Raw genomic sequence first — 24,398 nt, forward strand, 5'->3', positions numbered from 1 at the left:
TTTTTTTTTTTTTTTTTTGTGGGAAGCACTCGCATTTTTTCTTAACACCAATCAAGAAGAGCTTACACGACACTTTGTAGAAACTCTACTTAACTCTGTGCTTTGTACATGTTTGAACAAGTTACCCAAGAACATATTCATGTAAGAAGATTAACAAGATAAGGGTTGAGCATCCAAGAAGATTGGTCCAATAAAACCAATAAACCAAGTACGGGTCATTCAAGAATATCAACGGACCAGGTCATTCATTGAACAATATTGACAATAAAAGGACCAATCATCTAAGTAGATCAGTAAAGGGTCAATCATCGAAAAAGGATCCACAAGCCAATAAACGATCATTCAAGAAAATCAACAAAACATTGACCGATCATCCAAGAAGACCAACCAGTCTAAAGGTTATTCTTGCAAGAAGATTAACAAGTTAATGGAGAATCCAAATAGATCAACAAGCCAAGGAATGATCCAACAAGATCAACAAAGCCAAAACCTTATTCAAGCATTTCAACGTTATTGCTAAACCTCCCTCATTTTCTCTATTATTTAGGTCAAAACTTTGACTTTCAGCATTTAAAGTTTTCTGGTAAGATATTCTCCAAATTAATATATATTATATAATATGTTTGATTTGTCTTTTTCCTATTATGGACTACAAAATTATTCATGAATTTTAATGAATCATAGTCTATAATTATAATTTAATTGTAAATTAATGGTAAATGAAATTTAAAATTAACGGGTATTGAAAATTTAGATTTTGTTTCTGTTTGTTCGTTCAGTCAAAATTTAGAGATTAATTAAAAATAAAATTTAAATCTCAAAAATCTAACTAAATATTAGGGGCGTACATCCAACCACAGCAATCTGACAACCAACCCAACCCAACTCAATTATCAAGAAAGGTTGGGTTAGGTTGGATTAGTATTTTGGGTTGGGTTGGGTTACTTTTAAAGTAATCAATTATCAATAAGGGTCCGTTTGTGTTTAGTTCTAATCAATTTTTAGGAAGAGTAGGTATTTAGTTGTATTTAGTTCTGTAGTAATGTTGAATTATATTAAGATGTTACAATTTCTCTATTGATGATTTTTTTTAATGATTATAGATTGATTTGTGTTTGTTTGTAAATTTTTAATACTTTTATCAAAAAATTTATCGAATAATTATGAAGGAGGGATAGATAAAACTTTTTAACTTTCTTTTTAAGTTAACAAACTGAAAACCCAACCCGAAAATAGAGGGTTGGGTTGGGTTCGGTTGTGAAAATTTTTTGGGCTAGGTTGGGTTACCAATTCAATCAACCCGAACTCTTGAATTGGGTAAAAATAATTCCTCAACTCAAAACCCGATCATGTACCCCTCTCCTAAATATTAAGTAGGTTAATCTTAAAAAGATTTAAGATTAAATAAAATTTAAATTTAAATTTTATAAATGAAAGACTATCCATTAATATGTTTGGTGTTTATAAATTTGGAATGGTAAACTCTCAAAGGTAATATTATTCATTAAAATTTTTCATATGAATTAAATACAATATAAAATTGAGATTAAGAAAAGATAATATCAAATAGACATTAAAAAAAAAACGAGCAAATTCAAGTAAGACATTCATTTCCAGCAACCAAAGTAATATTTTAGATGGTAATGCAAGAAATGTTAAAATGTTCAGTTGATCCGACGGCAGATAGTAATTCCATCACCAACGGGGAGCATACAGATCTCAATCCTAGGGTCAGCAGCAAGAGCCTTATTGAGCTCCAGCACGAAGTCCCTATAATACCTAACGTACTTGCGCATTGGTGCATCAGGTGGGGCCACAACAGACCCGTTCCATAGAGTGTTGTCGTACCCAATTACTCCTCCGACTTTAATCAAATCGATCAACCTCTTATGGTAATTGATGTAGTTATCTTTATCAGCGTCCACAAAAATGAAGTCGTAACTTCCATGATTCTTCTTCTGCGAATTAATGCACACAATCACACCCCAAACTATATCTTTTTTCCCTTTAATTTTTTAAATATTATATTTCAATAACAAATCCTACATTCACTCACGAATGTTACTTATTATTAATTAATATTAAGAGCTTTTTATTTTCAAATTGATATCCAAATAAATTCAATTATATAACTAGAAAATAATAAAAAAAATTAACTTCGAACAAAAAAGTTCTTACATCGGCTACCATCTGGTCAAGAATTGGGAGTGCAGGGCCTTCCTTAAACTCGATCTTGTGAGCAACGCCCGCTTTTTCAATAACCGGCAAACCGAGCTCGTAATTTTCTCTGTTAATATCCATAGCTAGAATCTACCAGAGAAAATAAATTAGAGGAATCTATCTGCTAATATTTGCTAAAATCATCCCACCTCTAGTAAGAATAGATTCCTATAATAAGATCCGATATAATATATAATATTCTTAACATTAACCTGTCCATCTTCAGGAAGAGCTAGGGCGGTAGCTAGAAGAGAATAGCCGGTGTAAACTCCAATCTCCATTGTCTTCTTCGCATTAATTAGCTTCAAAAGCATGGTTAAGAACTGTCCTTCGTCGGCTGATGTCGTCATGATGTTCCTATTTCCGAATCGATTTCCATTTCGGATCAATTTTAATTGCAAATCGAAAAACAGAAAAATTAAATTGAGATCGTATCTGAAGAACTAACCATGGATGTTTGGCAGTCAATTCTCTTAATTCCTTCATCGGTTCGGGCTCTCTTGGATAAACGCTCGTCTCGAGAATATACTGCGAGAATAGGAAAAGAGAAGTTTCCAGTGATGGGAAGAATTGAAATAGGAATTTAAACTTGTGAGAATTTAATGGCGAGGGAGACGGTTACCTGATACAGAGCATCGCTCTGTAAGAGGCTCTTGTGGCCGACTTCCTGGTGCCTTCCGGCTTGGTTCTGATCTTCTTGTGCGACGGTAGTGGAAGCCATTGCCGGAGATTATCGAACTTTCTTCTGGTTTTTTTCCCCCTTTTTTCTTTTGAAATTCCGATGAGCTCCGGTGAGAAGTGGGGGAAATGGAGGGTTGTTATATACAGTGATGACGGCCCGGTTTGAACCGGAACGGGTCGGGGATTGGTGGAAGGCTGAACCTATTGCTATTGGTGAGAACGTGGACCCCACCTTCGAACCTTATTTTCCTTTTTGGTCATTGGTTGAATTAATAATACTGAATATATATATATATATATATATATATATATATATATATATATATTATTATTATTATTTTAGGTTATGATTTTATGTTACGTTAATGCTTGTACAAGATTAATATTTTCAGCAGATACAAATTAATCTGGAAGTATCGCGCTCGTGAAGTATGATGTTGTATCAAGTCTGATCCCAAGTGATGTGGTCTTTGAGATTAGATAAGTTACACTGGTTTGAATTTGCTTATGAGGTGGTTCAAGGACTAATGGAGTTCATTTGACTTAAATCTGCTCAGCTCGACCTGCTTCACTCAACTTGGCTTATTCGACCTAGGCTTGCTTGACTTCATACTTTAGAGTTTGATGAGGTCTCTATCTACTCCTCTTTCACTAGCTCATATTAGTCCGTTTACCTTGACTTGCTAAGCTTAGTGATGGCTTAGTGATGGCTTAGTGATGTCTTAGTTTTATTATGATTTCTTTTCTCAGGGATGTGTTCGAGTTAAGTGGTTTCTAAATTCCTTCTGTGACTAGCTACCACTCGATGAAGGCTTAAGCATGTCAAACAATTCTTTTATCAAAAGTCCCTTCAATCGTTTTAACCTATCAAGTTGAGCTCATCCAATGTATAATTTGCATTCGACTGATGTGCGCACTATGTATGTGTTGAAAGCATAAAATGATTGTACGATGTTTGGTTGCCTTTATGGTAGCGTGGCATGTGGCATGGTTGGACATGATCATGGCAAGATTGACCATGGCTTAAAGGGTTGAGACTTGATTGGCTACGATGACCTAAAATTATGTCCTCAATTTTAAATGCCACCATGATAGATGCCAGTGACACTATTTGCTCGGGCACCTACTATCGTAGTGCCTTTATTTTGGAACGGTAGTGGGTAGAGTTGCAGTTAGTTTAGGCTCCTCTACCCTTACCTACAACATACTATGTTGTCTTTAGTTCGGATGCTATAATCTATCACGAGTCAACAAACTTGGATTACAAATCATTCATGATTGTCAATGAACTTCAAATTATCTCATAACTTCTTAAGGTAATCTTAAGGCGTGCATCTCAAAGCTTTTATGTTTCTGGGGATAGAAAACTATTTGACTCATCATATAAAAAAGTCGACAAAACTTATCAACTTGCAAACAAATAAATGTTTGACTATCTAATATTTAAAAAATAAGAATTAAAATTAAAGAAATTAATTAAAAAGGGTTGAATAATTTAAAGTGATGATAAATACTATAGAAGTAGGTTAGAAGGGTCGGTGAGATGGGGATGCCAAATAATTTTCTTCAAGTCCAAGCAATACACAACGCCCAACAACAACCAAACAATAGCATATATATCTCTCTCTCTCTATATATATACATATTATATATATGCATATACATATACATATACATATATCGTGTCTCGAACTCAAGCTAAGTAATAGGCTATAATGCTATTGGGGTATCTAATTCCATCATTCTTCTAGCTTTCATCGTTTACTATCTGTATTGACTCAATATAGTATTTCCATCATTTGTTACCCGACGATTATTTATTGGTCTTTATTTGAATAATGTGGAATTGGAAGGAGTTTTATCTACACTTTTGCGGAAGATGTGAAACTTTACCAATGCCTGGACAATTCTCCAAACTAAAGGTTCTTGACATTTGTTGCCTTTGATATACGTTTTAAATGGAGTTCTAGATATAAAAGAAAAGATTGTAATGGCAATAATTTGAATGTGTTGTAAGGACTTTAACAACACAAATTTTCGAGCCTTAACGAATGAAAACTTTGTATGTGAACTTGTTTGATGTACATTTAAACCTAGTGGTATTTTTTAATGTGTTTTAAGGACTTTAACCACATAAATTTTTGAGCCTGATGTACGTTTTAAACCTTGTGGTATTTTTGTTGACAACTTGTTTGAGTTTTATCTACACTTTTGTGGAAGATGTGAAACTTTACCAATGCCTAGACAGTTCTCCAAATTAAAGGTTCTTGACATTTGTTGCCTTTGATGTATGTTTTAAATGGAGTTCTAGATCTAAAACAAAAGATTGTAATGGCAATAATTTGAATGTGTTGTAAAGACTTTAACAACATAAATTTTCGAGCCTCAACGATTGAAAACTTTGTATGTGAACTTCTACCTAGTAGTAATTTTGTTGAAAACTTGTTTGAGTTTTGTCTACACTATTGCAGAAGATATGAAACTTAACCAATGTTTAGACAATTATCCAAACTAAATGTTCTTGACACTTGTGGTCTCTAATGTATGTTTTCATTGGAGTTTTAGATATGAAAGAAAAGATTGTAATGATAATGATTTGAATGTGTCGAAAGGGTTTCAACCACACAAAAACCTTCCAGCCTTGGTGATCAAAAGTTTTGTAGGTTACTACATTTTGCTCTACTTGAGACTATTTAGGATATCTTGAGATGAAACCTTCCTCGGATGGAGGGTTGTTAATAGAAGTGACTAGACAATATATTCCTCCAATACCTAAATAATTTTACTAAAATACTTAAATAATTTTTCTAAATATCTAAATCTATTTATTCCTAAAATAGGTAAGTATATTTCTTCCTAAATATCTAAATCATTTTTCTAAAATATATAGACAATGGGCTTATACAATTATTGAGTTTGACTCTATGCGCTAGAGATGATAACACTCTCCCTCATCACTAATACTGACTCTTTTAACTTTATCTTCTATACTAGTTGTATTGACATACTTTGGATTTGACTTTTGGATTCTTTCTGATAAGTTGTCGAGGTGTCATTTCATTTTCATCGAGTTCACTTGATTGAGTCACTTCTTGCTCATCAACATTAGTGTCGCTTGGATCTTCAAACACATAAACACCTAACCAAATGTGTCTAGTTTGCTTCTTTGTATTATGAGGTAGAATTTCTTTAATATTGTTCAAGTTTGGTAATACTTTGTTCTTCGAGTGTCACCCTACGTCCATTGTGCCACTCTGATCATCAGACATGTGGTTTGAGTATCTTGAATTAATGATCCAGTTATCCTCGTAATCGATATGCTCTCTCATCATCACCATGAGTGCTAGCTCATCTTCTTCTATGTCACATAGTACCTCTGGATCCCATTCATACTCCATCTCCTTTTTGGAGGTTGCCACATTGCTTTCAATAGACTTTTTTCCGAACCAATAATACCTTGGCATGTGGCCCTTCTTCCCGCAATTGTAGCAAATACCTTTAAATCTCTTCCCTTGAGAACTCTTGTGGTCGTTCTTTTGAGCTTTCCAAGGTTGTGCAATTTTTTGGTGGTTTCTTCCTTTGTCACCATTTTTATATTCATGTGGCTTATTGTTGCTCCCACTTTTAGTTGAGTAGAGCGTTTCTTCTTCAATCTTCAATTTGATGCCTCCCATTTGCTTAACCATGGCTTCTTGGCGGCCTAAACAATTTTCAAACTCTACAAGTGATGGTTGAGCAGGCTATCTTTGTACAGCAATAACGAAGCATCTATATTTTAGTCGCAATCCATGGATAATTATCCTCTTCATTCGAGCTTCTCCAATGACGAACTTCAGGTCTAGTTCAGTAATCTCCAAACATATCGACTTGTCCCTATGGAAGTACTAAATAATCGTCATGTCATGTTGTGAAATTGATAATAGCTCATTCTCAGAAGTTGTAGTCTCGTATCGTTCTTTTTTGAGAAAAACATCTTGAACGTGTCTCATGCTTCTTTTGATGTCTTGTCATCCCAAATGTGTTCTAACATCTCTTCTTCGATTGTGGTTTTCATATAAGTATTGTTTTACCTACTTTGATTCTCCCTTTATGCAAGACACCATTAGAATCCTCCTCTGACAGCGTAGTTTCACTTCCGCCAACAACTTCCCAAAGGTCATGTTCTTGTAAACAAGCATCATGCATGTTGCCCACGTGTTGTAGTTTTTGAGTTTCTTGGTTCCTCCAACGATTTGGAAATCACTCATTGTTTTAGTTATACCTCAATAATACCAAACGATCTTTTTTCGACATAAAATTTACAGAGTCACAGACTACTCACGACACAAAGAAACTCAAACGCTAATAATCTCAAGAATTTGTGTCTGATGTAGAAGATTAGACATAGTTGCAACCACAGAGCAAACTAAAAATTCTAAGAGATCAAACAACCTACACCAATCTCGCTCTCATATTAGATTGATGAACACAACTCTTTGTAGGAAACATTCACACTATTTATTAATACCAATCCAGAAGATAGTACACGACACTCCTGAGAAGAGATTACAATATATTCGGTAGAATACTACTTCACGTGGCTCTACTTGAGACTACTCCGTGATTTTTTGGGATGAAAACCTTGGTTGGGTGGAGGAGTGTTTATAGGAGAGACTAGATAATTTATTCCTAAAATATCTAATCATTTATTTCTAAAATTTGTAAATCATTTTCCTAAAATGAGTAGACAATGTACTTATACAATAATTGAGTTTGACTTTATTGAGCTAGTCATGATATTTTAACAAGTAATGACAATGATTTGAATGTGTTGTAAGGGCTTAAATTACACACAAATTTTCGAGCTTTGAGGATCAAAAAACTTTGTAGTTGAACTTCTACTTAGTAGTTTGTTGAAAACTTGTTTGAGTTTATCTATGCTAGTGGAAGATGTGAAACTTTACCAATGCTTGGACAGTTCCCCAAACCTAAGGTTCTTGACATTTGTTGCCTAAATAATGTAAAAATTACTAGGGATGAATTTTATGGAAATTACTGATAAGAGCACTTTATTCCCTAAATGGAAAACATTTCTTATATTGGACACATGGAGTTTAGAACGGTTGCACCTAGGAAAAAGAAAAAAATAACAAAAAAAAAAGGGTTAAAATCACCGGGCAAATAGGTAATTTTGCCCCTCTAGCCACTAAAGGGGTCCGAATGGAACCCTATCAATTGTGTAACAAAAGAGGAAAAGAGAGGAAGAGAGAGTTGAGAGAAAACCTAGAGAGAAGAAAGAAAGAACCATCCAAAAACGCATCGGACCACCGCCGGAACTTGCTACCAGCCACGATCTAATGACAAGGACTTCTTGAAAGGAAGAAGAAGATGTTGGCATTCGGAGTCCCGTTTTTTGTCACGAGATCGAGAAAATCGAAAAAATAAGATCTTAATTGTTTTTCTCAGATCTAGAACTCTCGGTCTTGAACCAAGGTCTGAAATTTTGATATGTTCATCTAGAAGAAAATTCTCCACAAGATTCAGAAAGGAAACTAGCCGAAATTCGGGTTCGAATGCAAAGATGTGAGCCAATTTCCAAGAATGGAGGAGAGAGAAAATTTTCCCACGAGTCACGTGTCAACCCGGCCCAGTGAACTGCGACTACAAAATTTGACCCGCGTGTGACATCCGCGACTAGACTTCGTTTGGGCGCGTTAGGAGGCATGAGGATGTTATAAATCATGACTCTCTACAATGGTATGATATTGTCCACTTTGAGCATAAGCTCTCGTGGCTTTGCTTTGGGCTTTCCCAAAAGGCCTCCAGCAAAGCCATGAGAGCTTATGCTCAAAGTGAACAATATCATACCATTGTAGAGAGTCATGATTTCTAACAATTGGTATCAGAGATGTTCGTCTTTTGTGGAACACTCTGATGCGAAGTGTCCCATTTGCTGACACCTGAAACATTTAATTTTACTTTTGTCAAATCTCCTCGATGCCAGTCACTTCTCCCTCGGCCTCTCCATCTTCCACGACCCCGTCCCCTGCCTCCTCTGGAACTTCCTTCATCCTTCTATTCTTTCTTTGAGGATTTTGCATTCTTTCGTTCTTTCTGCTTGAGTGATGAGAACGGTTTCATCTTTTTCTCCAAACCCTTGCAACCTTTCTTCATGTGCCTTGAGTGATCCAATAATCTCATCAACGGATTTCGTTTTGAGATCACTGAACTCCTCAATCGTTGAAGTAATTTGAAGAAACTTTGCAGAGGTGGATCGTAGAAGTTTCTTAACTACTTGGATATCATCCACAATATTGCCGAAGCCTCTCAATTTGTTGACAATAATGGTGAGTTTTCCAAAATACTCATCAATACTTTCTGAATCACCCATCCTCAATGCTTCAAACTCCTGCCAGAGAGTCTACGTTTTAACTTCTTTTACTCTTTCCGCACCTAGGTTCATATTTTTCAACATGATCCAGGCTTCTTTGGCCGTTTTCTTGGCACCCAACTGTAGCAACGTATCTTCTCCAATACTTTGATAAATAGCTGCTCAAGCCATCTTATCTTTGTGGTTATCTAATGTTTTGGGTGACTCAATTGCCTCCTAAGCACCTTGTGCCATCATAAATACCTCCATCTTAATCGCCCAAGCTGCATAGTTGCATTTTGTCAACATCGGGTATTTGAGTGTGACAGATCCCTCTTTTCTTGAATCCGTACACTCACTTCATGTGAGGCATCACCTTCTATCGCACCGGTGTTCTGGCTCCTGCCACTCGATTCCTGTCTCATTTTTTTTATCTCTCTCTCTTCTTAACTGCTCAATCTCTAGGTGAGACATGATTGAAAACAGGCCTTGATCTTGTACTTTGATACCAATTGATAGGAAAAAAACACCACAAAAGAAGAAATTAAATTGATAGGAAAAAAACACCACAAAAGAAGAAATAATTTGTGTCTTCGCTTCTTCTCCCCTTATGGTATTTTTTTCCTATCAGAGGAAGCGTGGCGGCACGTGGGAGCGCGTGAGTTTTTGTTTTCTGTCCATCCAACTTCTATTTGTCCTCTGCCCTTATTCAAATTCTAACGATGTTTTTATGTAAATAGGGACCTAATTGGGGAAAATCAGTATTTTTGGACACCTTATGTGCATGGAAACGCTAGCGAAGGGGCACACATCAACCAAGTAAGTCACCACTCGATTTTTATGAAGAAATACTTGTAGGATTCGCTTGGATTGCATGCATGCTAGTACATTTGCCTTAGATTAGCTTTCGATGAATGAGATTAGGTAGATTGATTTTTTTATGAGCGTATTGGGGTGAATTATCTAGGTGTTGATTGTATGCTTTAATCTTCCGCTATATGTATACATATGTTTGATTCATGTTGAAATAGTGAACTCCGCGTTTCGGACACTTGAGGGATGACATTGCCCCGTTGAGCGCAAACTCTACTTTCTGGGTGCATGATGGAGGCCATCGCCCCGTGGAGTATGCACATCTAATTTGCATGAATTATGTATGATGATATTAGACGACGGTTGCATGTATACTCGATTATTTTCCATAACTATTACTATGATAAGTCTAGGGAATTGTAGCTAGGAGTGACAAGTCACTCAATCTAGATACAAACTTCCTCTAGGAACCTAACAGATTACCACGGCGAAGAAGTACCTTATGAGTGTTCTTAGACTGCTAGTTGTCTGAATGGTGTTTGTAGTTTCGTGGGAGGACTAGAGGTCCTGATCAGTTCTTACTGCTCCTAGTCGTTTCGCATGGGAAATGTGTCCCCATGTAGTATAGCCCATTAGCTGCATGGGAACAGGTTGGGTCGCGCCCCCTAGGAAGACTATTATGGGCTTAGGAGGTATTCAGCACACCCTTAGGCAAGATACCATGTAGTCTCAATTAGCCATGTAAAGGTAGCGCCTCATAGAGAGATACCAGTTAGTCTAGCTTAGCATAAGGAACTCTTAGGTATCAAATGAAAGGACGCAGAACCAGTGAAGCTCCAAAGAGCAAGTCCCAAGGGTGAGCCCTAAAGGGACTAAGATTAGAACCAAATGTCCTAGAGCCAATTAGAAGACCATGAGAATTGTGTTAAGTTTAGGATGGGATGAGAGACTACAAGTAAGGTGGCTTACTGAGTATAATTTTTATACTAATCCCATTTTTCCTTTTTTTTTTTCAGGTATTCATAGACTGTCGGTCGAGGTAGAGGAGCGTTCGAGAGTTGTACGGTCACATAGGGGGTTGTTCTTGAGCGTCAATCCCTTTTCGATCTTTTGTAGTCTTTTGTAAATTTCCTCTATATTTGTATTTTCTCTTATTTTGTAAATTTGAATCCTTTTTTAAACATCTGAAAATTACACTTCTTCTTCAAATTTTGATTTTATTGAATTTTCACTTTTTATCTTTTATTCTTTTTTCCTCTTTCTTTTTGTTTTTGATTTTGTCTTTTGGGTCACGATCCAAGTTTCGAAACCTCGAAAATCGAGTCATGACAAGAACCATGAAAAAAATTGCTACTCTATCAAATTGTAAAAGATTTCAAAAGCTTAACCTTCCTTTTTTGTTGGAAACTAATGAATATTCTAAACCTTTTTTCCCCAAAGCTTCGATCTCTAGAGATTTTTTAATGTGAATATTTGACAAAACTATGAAATTAGTTGGACTAAGCGGTAAACTACATAAAAACCCTACAACAAACCCACCACAAACTCCACAAGCAAAAGCACGAAAACCTCGAAAAGCTCTTAAACAACAATCTAGCTGTGAGCTACAAGGTTGTTCATTATCATCCTCAACAATAGCAATAACAACAATCTAGTTCAACCACCACAACCCGTGAGGCTTTCTTGGCCAACCAAGCTTCCTCCTCCAACATGTCCTCCATTCTTCTTCCACCACCACCGCCGCCTCCCTTCTCTGGTACTACTATGGCGTTTCAGACGTGGACTTCCTCCAACCTTGTATTAAGGGTCTGTGGCGGCGAGACTCATTTCTGCATCTGCTCCGGCAAGAAGCCTGGTTTGTTCATTGTCGTTTGTTATGTTCTTGATAAACATCAGATCGAGGTTGTTTAGGCTCATGTCTCCTCGGATTTCCATCACATTTTCTTTATGATTCAAGCCCATGTAAGTGCGACCTTCATTTTTTTCCTTTACAAGGTTTGAATTTAAGCGTGAGGTCTCAGGCTTGTTGGAGAGGAGAACTAAACATTCCTTATAAATTCCTTATAAATGTATGAAATTTTTTCCCTATTAGATGCATTTTAAAACTTTGAGGGGAAGCCCGAAAGGAGAAACCCAAATTCTTTCTTGATTTGATCAAAGACTTTGATCCTCGAATATTTTGTATATAATTATTCTTCAACAAAAATGGAAAACTTAAAGAACAAAAACTAGAAATGAGAAACGAAAACAAACTCTAATAGAATCTTATCGAGTTAATTTTCGAGAGTTGTTATTTAAAATGTGTTCTTTTGACGATGCAGGCATATGGAATTTGCAATGGACTCGGGGAGCAATGGTGGCGGAAGAAATATTCAAGCAAGTTGCGTGGGAGATCATCTTCTGGTTATCTGCTTGATTGGAGACTCCAACATTCTCTCCACCATGAAATCTCTTGCATGAACTTTACTACTGCAAAATTCTGTGCATGAACCCACCTATGGGTTTGGAATTTATTTTGGATTCGAAAATAGAGAGAACCTTTAGAAGAAGGTTGAGGGAGAAAAAGAAAATGACAAAACAAAATATACAGTAAATAGAACTTGAGCCCAACTGAATTGGGAATTTGAAAATCCAGTGATGATGGCTAATCAAGAGAGAATTACTACTAATGTCATTCATTTAGCCGATGATGGAGAAAGAGCAATTCGAGCATATGCACACCGAGTTGTGGAAGAGCTAAATTTGTGCATTATCATACCTAAACTGCAAGCAACCACTTTTGAGCTAAAGCCCGTGATGTTTCAAATGTTGCAAACCATTGAGCAATTCCCTTATTCTTTGAGGGATGGTGCTAAATCATGTTTGAATACTTTAGCATCAAGAACAATTGATTATTGGAATAGTCTAACACGAAAAATTTTGCTCAAGCATTTTCCACCCACTAGAAACGCACGATTTAGAAATGAGATTGTTGTTTTTCAACAGTTTGAAGATGAGACATTAAGTGAATCTTGGGAAAGATTTAAGCATAAACTTAGAAAGTGCTCTCACCATGAATTACCTCATTGTATACCAATGGAGACTTTTTACAATGGATTAAATATTGTCACTTAACAAGTAGTTGATGTTTCCGCCTAAAGAACTATTTTGTCAAAGATATACCATTAAGCATATGAGATTTTAAAGAGAATAGCATCTAACAATTGCCAATGGGTCGATATGAGAAGTAATCCAAGAAAGAAGACCCAAGGAGTACTTGAAGTTGATGCTTTGTCCTCTATCAACACTCCATTAGGTTCGGTGACTAATATTTTACAAAATCTAGCATTCGGACAAGGCTCAATGACCAAAGTACCAGTCCATACAGTTATTGTAATGACCCAAACAGCAGCTGAATCTTGTGTATATTGTGGAGAGGAACACACTTTTGATCAATTTTTCAAGCAATCCGGCCTCAATTTTTTATGTGAGGAATCAAGCTAGTCAAGGCAACCCAAAAAATAATCACTTTTCAAATACTTATAATCGGGGTGTAGAAATCATCCAAACTTCTCATGGAAGGGACAAGGCTCGTACAACCAACAAATGTCACCTAAAGTGATTTATCTCCAGGTCTTGGATTATAAAATAAATTGACATATAGTCCTCAATAAGTCAACACCCAAGGGAAAGGAACTAGTTAAGCTGTATATACTCGGAACATAGCTTGAGAGCCTAATAAAGGAATATATGACTATAAATGATGTTGTGATACAAAGTCAGCAAGCATCCTTGCGAAATTTGGAAGTTCAAGTAGGTCAATTAGCAAATATGTTACAAAATAGACCTTTTGGTAAGCTGTCAGCAGACACCGAAACGCCAAAAAGAGAGAGCATGGAGCAATGTCAAGTAATAGAATTGAGAAGTGGGAAAGAAATGCCTAGCATGGGAGAAAAACTTAAAGAACACGGTGATAGTCACTCTCAAGAAGCTGTTGATACACAGTAGAGAAAGTTGGAAGCTGCTGTGTAGGAAGAGCACATCAAAAATTATGCAGAAGCTGTTGTACATAAGGACACAACAAAAATTATGTAGAAACTATGAAGCCTCCTAAAATGCAAACAGTAGCCAGAAATGGACAAGAAAGAACATATACACTAGCACCTCCTTTTCCACAAAGAATAAAAAGGAACAATGAAGAAGTCCACTTTGAGAAGTTCATGGATATATTTAAAGAAATTCATAGGTAGTACCATTGATGAAGAGTGTAGTGCAATATTGAAAAAACAAGATCCCGACTCATTTACAATTCCAATATCAATAGGACGGAAGGAGCTAAGTCGAGCAATATGTGATTTGGGATCAAGCATTAATCTAATGTTGCTTTCTATTTACAAAAAGTTGGGTATGGGTTAAGCTAGACCAACTACAGTCACCCTTCAACTAGCAAACCGATCTTTCACTTTTCTAAAGGGTAAAATTGAACATATCTTAATTCAAGTGGACAAGTTCATTTTTCCAGCAGATTTTATCATTTTGGATTATGAAGTGGATCATGATGTACCAATTATTTTGGGGAGACCATTTTTGAAAACCAGAAGAACATTGGTAGACGTCTACAAAGGAACTATAATGTTGAGAATGAATGATCAACAAATAGAATTTAATATCAATGACAACATGAAATATCCAATAGTAATAGAGGAATGCTCAAACAATTTATAGATTGATAGAAAATCCAACAGCTGATAGTTGAAAACAACAACAAGAAGAAGACAACAACTAGAATAATTGCACTACACAGCAAGTAGAATTGGAGAAAACCGTAGGAGTTCTTGAATCACTACAATTAGAGGAAATAATAAATTCATCAATGATGTTATCTATTGATGACACACCCTTGAACTACATCTTAGAGATATAAGGGAGATAGACTTCACGAAATTATTCTCACCCACGAAATTATTGCCCCAAGGAAGTTAGCCAATTTTTGTTCATGAATTAGGGGGATTTAGATGTGGTTAGGAAAGTTAATTTAAGCATATTAAGGAGGCTAATTACACTTAATGCATGCTAGGATGTGATTGATGACAAATATTATTCCCTTGTAGTGCACGTGGCCGCATAGTTGTCTTGTTCATTTTTATTTGCATGTGGTTTTATTTTATTTAAATATTGTGCACTTTCTTATCCAACTACATGCCAAGGCACCACCACCCAACAAAATTTTTTAGGAACATTCTAAAAGATTTTCTAACCCCTCCCAACAAAGAAATTTGTATGGAAATAAGAAATAAAAAGAAAATAATCCTTGTTTATTCTCGAGTAAGCTTGAAATGATAAGAAATGGCTACTAGACATCATAATTCACATGTTGCAGCAGCACCCACAGCTAGATTGATAGCAGATTTACAACATCAGTATTTCCAAGTTTCTAGAAAAAATTTTAAAAGATTGGAGCCACAAAGGATCTTCACGATGCCTAAAGACAAGGAAATTATCTGAAAACACCCTTTACAATCTTATTATCTTATTTAGAACCATGCATCCATATTTTGTTGTCTGTTTTTGTTTTGTTGATTGCATATAATTTTGAATGATGTCCATGCATGCACCCTAGAAACATGAGCTTTATTAGATAAGGTAATATATCATGCATTTTCAAATATGCAGTATGGATATTTTATGCAAAACTAGGGATCCCTTGTAAAATGTTTCAATAGGATAATAAAACAGTAAGGTGAAGGATGTGTAAAATCATAACTCTCAAGGAAAAAAAAAAAAGGAGGGTTAAGGAAATTAAAGCTAAAATCGGAAGGAGTATTTATTAAAGTTAAGGTGAGGATTCATCTTAATTAGCAAGAATTCTCATAATTCACAAACTTTACACCATTTTCCCAAAAAAACAAGAGCTTTCACACCTCAATCTACTTCCAAGAATGATTTCACACCCATACCAATGCTCATTGAGGACAATGACTAGTTTAAGTTTGGGGGTATTAAAACAATTCTACAAAAAAAAAAAAAAAAAAAAAAAAACAAACAAATTGTCCTAATTGCTCGTTGGGGATGTAAAAAAGAAAAAGAGAAAAGAAATTATCTTTATTGTTCAAGTGAGTTACATCACAAATGTGACCATACTGAAAACTTCAGGATGCTAGCAAGAGAGTCGAGCTAAGGGAGAATGAGTGCTAGCCTATATAGTCATCTCTTGAAGACTTACGTGATTTGCACCACAAATAGAGACACCTAGAGAATAGGGGATGACTTAAAGGATTCATGGGACAAGTTATAATAACAGAAAATTAATAAATAAAATTATGAAGTCAAGTCACAAAAGTAAAGGTAAAAGGAATGATAATCATTCCAAAAGTACTTTGGGGAATACGGTAGAAGTGAGGAATGAGTTCTTTTTCTTGTAAGATTTGGTTACAAGTGTATGGTGAATTGTGGAGAAAAACTGTGTTGAGGGAGGAATATAAGGAATATGATTTATATCATGCTTTTTATGAATCCTCTACAAACATAAATATATGTAGAAAAAACTCGTTAATGAGAAAAAAAAAATGGAAGAGCAATCTTTTAAGTTTTGGGGTGTAGTAACTCTCAAAAAGTAAGTTATATCAAGTCTTTTTAGAGTTAACTTTGCACTCATATCACCATTTTCTCATTAATTGCTCTACTTATTCTAATTAGTATACATGAAATAGTCAATTGTGGTTTAATATGAAAAGAATATCAATTTGCATAAATTGAGCTTAATTGTATACTTAATTGAGTTATTTGGTAAAATTCCAAAACATTTATGTTGAACCATGATGTTGTAGCAAATCTGTAAATAACACTACTCACAAATCTTGAAATAAATTGCTGACCCTGATACTGAAGCAATACGGAAAGCAAATTTTCGAGGATGACATGAAAATTTTAATCCACATTAGCAGTCCATGTGGGTCATTGACTACCAAATTAGAAACATCCTAGGTGGACGACTTTATCATTTCTCAGCCCTAAATGAGAAGAAGCAAACATTATAAGAGGAAAATGATACCTAAAAAAGAAAGAGAGCTACATTTTGGGAAGAAAATCGGACTAGACAATAGAGTATTTGTTGCTGTGAACTTCTGTGAAACTAGAGAATAAGAAAAACCCTAATTCAGGAGCTGTTGACTGCAAAAGGAAAAGAAAACCAAGAAGGATAGATTAGGGCAAAGAGGTGGACGTGAGAGCTCAAAAAAATGAAACTTCTATTGAAAAATAGCAACAAAGCTCGATAAATCTCTTATTCCTTACTCTATTTTCTTATTCTATCAATTTAATATGATTGAGATGTAGGTTCCTCTATTTAATTCAGTTTGTATGGAGAGCTAACTTTATAGGGTAGGCAAGAGAGTTTTATATAGTTTAAGTATATTGACCGTATGATTTTAGTTTATTAAAGAGTTGTTGTTAATGGCTTACATGTGTTGTTAGTGAAAGAATGAGTGATTGAATGGTTGATGGAAAGATTGTATTATGAAGAGCAAGAAGGCTCTATATATATATACAGAGAATATAAAATGATATTTAAGAAATCTACCTACAAATCTACAGAAAATATGGTAACAAACGAGTAAACAAATCAAAACTAAATCAACTCCTAACTATAAGTAGATTTAACCAGATAGTAACTGACAGCAATCTAAACAAACACGTGATCTTTAACATTTCTCCTTATTTAGATGCTGCAAACTCTAAGTTTTTTCTTGAACACCCATCTTACTCCAATTATAATTCTGTTTAGAGGTCGATCAACCAACTCCCAGATTTTGTTTTTCTCGATCATCAAAAGCTCCTCCTTTGACAGGTGCATCATCAACCAAAGCATCTTGTTGTTCATCTTTAGACTCTTCTAGTCGTTCATCTTCAAACTCTTCTAACATGCTACTGCCTTTTTGTCAACCTTATCACACTTGATCTGGAATGTAAGTGAAGCAAAGACACCCAAATTCTCTAAGGAACTTTAAAGAAGGTTAGTAACCATATCAAACTTCAAATGGTGTCAAGTCCTTCACAACTTTTGTTGAAATTCGATTTTGCAAGCACACAACAGTGTTTGTTGCTTTTTCCCAAAAACGTTTTGGAAGATCCTTCTCATGAGCATGCATCTAGTCATCTACAAAATGAATCTATTTCTTCGTTCACTGACGTCATTCTATTGAGGAGTGTTTGGTGGTGTCAATTTATGTTCAATTCCAGCCTCTCCATAAAATCTGTTAAAAGTTTCTGAAGTGTACTCCTTGCCATTATTTGATCTTATAGTCTGAATCAAGCATGCACTTCCATTCTCAACTTTAGCTTTGAATTTCCAAAATACACCCGCAACTTCTAACTTTTTCTTTAGCAAGAAGATCCAACACATTCTTGTTAGATCATCAATAAAAATAATGTAATAAAGATTACCATTTAATGATGGTGTTCACTGAGGACCACAAAGATCAGTATGAACCAGCTGCAGCTTTTTTTAGACTCTCCAAGCCTGTTTAGGAAAGGGTTACCTGTGTTTCTTCCCAAAATTACAAGCACGACAAAGAGACATGTCATCATCAAGAGTTCTTCTACCAGCTTCTTTGACTACACCTGAAGAAAACCTCGATGATGAAAGTGTCCAAGTCTTTTGTGCATCTACTTCTTTCACCTGACCTTTGACTTTGAAGATCACAGCTTCATATCCAAGTTGATTGCATTTGGAGCAGAAGGTGTCAGGTCTTCTCCAACACTTGTATGGTGGATGACCTTTCTTCTCACAATGGCGGCAAGGTGGATAGGATTCTTTGGAACCTCATCCTTTTGTCTTCTGATAATTGGCAGATGAATCTTCATTTGTCCATTGATTTTTGAAATTTTTCTTGTTTTTATTCCTACTGTTGTCTTGATGCTTAACAGGTAAGACACCTTCAATCACCCCTTCTTGCCTCATAGACCTTCTTTTCTCTTATGTTTGTAATGCATTCAAGAGCTCTGTAAAGAAATCTTTGATAGGTGTTTGGTGTTCTGCAACTTGAAATCCCTAATCAAATTCAGGACTTTCATTCCACGAATCCTCTCATCTCCTTCATATTCAGCCTTGAGGTAATCTCAGATTTCTTCTGCTATTTTGAGAGACATTATTCACATGAAGATCATTTGAGATAAAACTACAAACAAGCTTTTGCCTTTGATTTTCTTATCTTCTTTTCCTTATGTGCTTTGATTTGTGCTACAGTAGGATTTGCTGGAAGTGGAGGAACCTCGTAATCCTCTTCTATTGCTTTCCAAAGCTTCAGATAAGTCTCCATATGAACTGCCCACATTTGATAATTGTCTCCATTGAAGATAGGTGGTGCAACAGCTGAAAAACTAGATTCTCCTTCCATTTTGATCTCATAGATTCCTTAAGAAGACGGCTTTGATACCAATTTGTTAGTGAAAAAAATGAGTGATTGAATGATTGATGAGAAGATTGTATTATGAAGAGCAAGAAGGCTCTATATATATAGAGAATTAAAATCATATTTAAGAAATCTACCTAAAAATCTGCAAAAAAATCAAGTAACAAACCAGTAAACAAATCAAAACTAAATGAACTCCTAACTAAAAGGAGATTTAATCAAATACTAACCGACAACAATCTAAACAAACATGTGATCTTTAATATTTGTGCTTAATTAGCTAATTTATATATATAGTTGTTCTCTTATTCGGGAGAAGAGCAATGAAATCCTCTTTAAAACTCTAGTTCCATTGCAAGAATACTTGAAGGTAATAGAAGTGTTATGAATAATTCTTCTCCTAGAGCCTTGTTAATATAAATTAAAAAACAATTATGGAAGTAACCACTATGCATGACCCTCGGAAGTAGGCTTGAGAATCTATTAACTTATCTATTTGATCTCTCTTAGCTGAACCTTCCTCGTTATAGTTGATTCTATTTTTCAACAGTAGTGGTACTCTGCATTAGTTTTGTTTAATTAGTTAAAATCATCATTAATTATTTGAATGTTACCCAAAAACTTATTTAATTTCCCGCAATAAAATTAACCAAAAAGATAGGTTCTCATTGGAATCGATAATTTATTTATTACTTGCTACTTATGATAGTGTATACTTTCACTTATTCTTGTGAATTTTACATCATTTTATTATTATACATCCACAAGCAATCAAGGTGACAACGAAAGCTCTCATGTTTGCCAGTATTCAACCCTTTTATAAATAAGTCTTGTCACTTGGTCATCTGTCATGATCTGCTGCATCTCGATTTTTTCCTTCAGAACTTTCTCTCTAATGAAATGATAGTACACCTCCACATGCTTTGTTCTAGCATGAAACACCAAATTTTTTACTAGGTTAGTCGCAGATTTGTCGCAATGAAGTGCAATTTTCTAGTGTCAATCTTCCATCAAGAGTTTCATACATGTACTTTCCTAAGCTGCTCCAGCTGTTGCTTTGTACTCTGCTTCTCTAATAGACAATGATACTGTTGATTTTCTTTTGTTACACCCAAAAAGTATTCTCAAACCAAGTTTGAACACATACCCGGTGCTTGATCTTCAGGTATCTTGATATCTTACATAGTCAGCACCACGGTATTTGACTAGTTTGTAGTCTTCGCGTCTTTTGTATAAATGATCATAATTGATTGTACCTTTGACATATCTCAAGGTCCGTCGAGCCGGATTCAAATGAGGCTTCTTCGGACTTTGCATATACTAACTAATGACTCCAACTTCATTTTTGAATTTTTTTGGTTAGTCCATGTAGAACTCTCGGTTTAACTCTCCGTTCAGGAAAGCATTCTCCAACTCCATTGGCCATAATTTCCAATCTTTATTTACCACAAGTACTGGAGGAACCTGTACAATAGTGATCTTCGCCACTGGACTAAACGTTTCATCATAGTCTAGTCCATATTGTTGAGAGAATCCTGGATCTACAGTCTTAGCTTTGTATCTCACGATTGATCCGTTTGTGGTACACTTTATTTTGTAAATCCACTTGCAAAACATAGATTTAACATCTTCTAATATTGGCACTAGTTCCAAAGTTGGATTTTGCTCCAAGGCTATAATTTCTTCCTCCATTGCCGGTTGCCAAGCCGTATTTTGTGATGTTTCTTCATACGTCTCTAGCCCTTTAACTTCGTCTTTTATAATAACTGTATTGACATACTTTGGATTTGGCTTTTGGATTCTTTCTGATTGTCTGAGTTGTTGAGGTGCCCTTTGTTTTTTACTAGGCTTGCTTGGTTGAGTCACTTCTTGCTTACCAACACCAATGTCATTTGGATCTTCAGGCACATCAGCACTTAAGCAAATGTTTACAGTTTGCTCCCCCATTTTTTAGGGTAGAATTTCTTCAATATTGTCCAAGTCTAATAATCTTCCTTCACCAAGGTCCACCCTCCTATTGTGTCCCTCTAATTGTTATTCATGCGGTTTGAGCATCTTGAATCAATGATCCAATCATCCTCGTAATCGATATGTTCTCTCATCATCACCATGAGCGATAGCTCATCTTCTTCTATGGTACATAGTGCTTCTGCATCCCATTCCTCCTCCATCTCCATGTTATAGGATGTCACGTTGATTTCGACAGAATTTTCTTGGACCAATAATCCCTGAACATGCGGCCCTTCTTTCCTCAATTGTAGCAAATACCTCTAAATCTCTTCACTTCAGAGTTATTGATGTCATTCTTCTGAGCTCTTCGTGGTTCTGCATTTCCTTGATGGCTTTTTCTTTTGTCACCATTTTTGTAGCCACATTTGGTAGATGACTTATTGTTGCTCCGAATTTCACTTGTGTAAAGTGCTTCTTCTTCACCTTGTAATGTGATTCCTCCCATTTGTTTAGCCATGGATTCTTGACTGGCTAACAAATTTTCAAACTGTACAAGTGATGGTTGAGAGGGCACCTTGTACGGCAATAATGAAGCTTTTATATTCTAGTTGCAATCCGTGGATGATGATACTCTTCAACCGATCTTCTCCAATTGCACACTTTGGGTCTAGTTCAGTACTCTCTCGACAGATCGAATTGACTTTGTGGAAGTACTAAGCAATCGTCATGTCACATTATGAAATTGATAATAGCTCGTTCTCCAAAAGTTGCAGCCTCGTATCGTTCTTCTTTGAGAACAACATCACGAAAGTGTCTCATGCTTCTTTTGGTGTCTTGTCATCCCAAATATGCTCTAACATCTCTTCTCCAATTGTGGTCTTCAAGGAAAACATTGTTTTTCCTGCTTTGATTCTTCATTTGTCGTTGTTAGAATCCTCCTCTAGCAGCATAGTTTTACACTCGCCAACGACTTCCCAAAGGTCTTGTTCTTGTAAATAGAACATCATGCATGTTGCCCACATGTTGTAGTTGTTATTGAGTTTCTTGATTTCTCCTACGATTTGGAAGTCACTCATAGTGTTTGGCAATATTTTAGTAATACTAAACAAGCCTTTTCGACACAAAACTTGCAAAGTCACGAACTACTCACGACACAAATAAACTCACTCGCTAATAATCTCATGAAATTGTTTCTAATGTGGAAGATCAAGCAGTGCGCAGCCATAGAGTATACTAAGAATTTCAAGAGATTAGACAACCTACACTAACCTCACTCTCATACCAGATTGTTGAACACAACTCTTTATGAGAAACACTCGCACTCTTTGTTAAGACCAATCAAGAAGAGATTAAAAGACACTCTATAAAATACTACTACACTTTGTGCTTTGTATTTTTTTGGGATGATAATCTAGGTAAGATGGGGTATTTATAATAGAGACGAGACAATTAATTCCTAAAATTTCTCAACATTTTTCCTAAAATACCTAAATTATTTTCCTAATCCTAAAAGCCCTAACTCATTTTTCTAAATTTATTCTTAAAAATCTCTAAATCATTTTCCAACACAAATATACAATGACTCACACAGTGTTGGGTTTAACCCTATTGGGCATATTTAAACATGCTCTAGATATTGTTCAAAACACACGTTTTATAGGAGCACATCTATCAAAATTTCCTATGCAGCAAAATCTAAAGTTTTCTTTAATAGGAGAGAAGTTTGATGGTCCAAGCAAATATAGACGGTTGATTGGCAGATTAATATATTTAACTGTTACCAGGCCTAATATAGTATATTCAATTCGTAATTTATGCATGAACCAAGAAAACCATTTTGGGAGGCAGCAATTCGAGTTCTGAGATACATAAAAGGTATTCCTAGTCAAGGACTTCTAATACCATCTAAAAACAACTTAAGATTACAAGCATATTTCGATTCTGATTGGGGTGGTTGTTGAACTACGATATATTTTTGGGTTCTGCATATTCCTTCGAAATTTAACTATTTCTTGAACATCTAAAAAGCAAACCAATGTGTCTAAATCATCAACAGAAGCCAAGTATTGAGCTATGACAAATACTTGTTTAGAGTTAACTTGGTTGAGATACATTCTTCAATACTTGAAAGTTTCACTGTCCAAACCAGTATTGTTGTATTGTGATAATCAAGCAACATTGCATGTAGCAGTCAACCAGTTTTTCATGAATATACGAAGCACATTGAAATATATTGTCATATATTTCGAGAAAAGATACAAGTTGGAATCATCAAACCGTATGTTTCAACTAAATTGCAATTAACAGATGTTTTCACTAAAGCTTTAGGAAGACAGCAATTTGATTTTCTAAAAGACAAGTTGGGTAACATACACTCTCGAACTTGAGGGAGAGTATTATGAAATTTGATCTAAGATATAAAGATATTTGTGGAATATATTTTGTCGTATAACTATAATTAGTTTTAGAATATATCTTAGATATTCGTAATCAGTTAATATTACTTTCCGTTATTTGCAGGGGTTGGTTAACATTATATTTTCTCGTATTTGTATAAGAGGTCATATTTTTGTAGAGGTTGGTCAATAGTATATTTTCTCCTATTTGTATAGGAGGGGGTTGTAGGCAACATTGTTTTCCCTTATTTTCACGAGTTAGTTGATAGGTTGTATCCTGGTGAACATTAATGAATATTGTATTTTTAATCCCATTTCTATTTCTCATTCTTCACAACCTAGAATGGAAATGGTGTTAGGAACAGAGAGAGAAAACTGGAAAGATCATAAGAATTGAATCTCACGTTAGAAGAATGAAATTGAATCTCACGTTAGAAGAATGAAATTGACTATTATATAGCATTACAGAATACATTGAAAACAAATCAAATCTGGTATGACTAAATCAAATTTAATTCAAATAACTAAATCAAATCTAAATCTAACAATTCTCCGTTAAACTGAACACAAATAGTAATCATTTTATATCTGGACCTCAAG

General features: G+C 35.3%; 1 protein-coding gene, 1 non-coding gene and 1 pseudogene across 2 annotated transcripts; 1 reads left to right on the forward strand and 2 right to left on the reverse strand.

Moving 5' to 3' along the window:
- Positions 1-1,583: 1,583 nt before the first annotated feature.
- LOC111486125 (caffeoyl-CoA O-methyltransferase 5) lies at positions 1,584-3,016 on the reverse strand. The gene is made up of 5 exons (XM_023133145.1): positions 2,843-3,016; positions 2,669-2,748; positions 2,433-2,577; positions 2,179-2,310; positions 1,584-1,958 (listed from the first exon to the last, which is right to left on the reverse strand). The coding sequence occupies exons 1-5, from the start codon at positions 2,939-2,941 to the stop codon at positions 1,665-1,667; spliced, it is 750 nt and encodes a 249-aa protein (XP_022988913.1). The 5' UTR covers positions 2,942-3,016; the 3' UTR covers positions 1,584-1,664.
- Positions 3,017-11,388: 8,372 nt separating this feature from the next.
- Positions 11,389-12,479, forward strand: LOC111486568 (annotated as a pseudogene).
- Positions 12,480-13,015: 536 nt separating this feature from the next.
- LOC111486750 lies at positions 13,016-13,122 on the reverse strand. Its single transcript, XR_002718931.1, has one exon. It is a non-coding gene; the product is annotated as a Plant small nucleolar RNA R71 (small nucleolar RNA).
- Between the last annotated feature and the right edge of the window lie 11,276 nt (positions 13,123-24,398).

This window comes from Cucurbita maxima, unplaced genomic scaffold, assembly GCF_002738345.1.
Source record: "Cucurbita maxima cultivar Rimu unplaced genomic scaffold, Cmax_1.0 Cma_Scf00011, whole genome shotgun sequence".
In the NCBI taxonomy this organism is placed as follows: domain Eukaryota; kingdom Viridiplantae; phylum Streptophyta; class Magnoliopsida; order Cucurbitales; family Cucurbitaceae; genus Cucurbita; species Cucurbita maxima.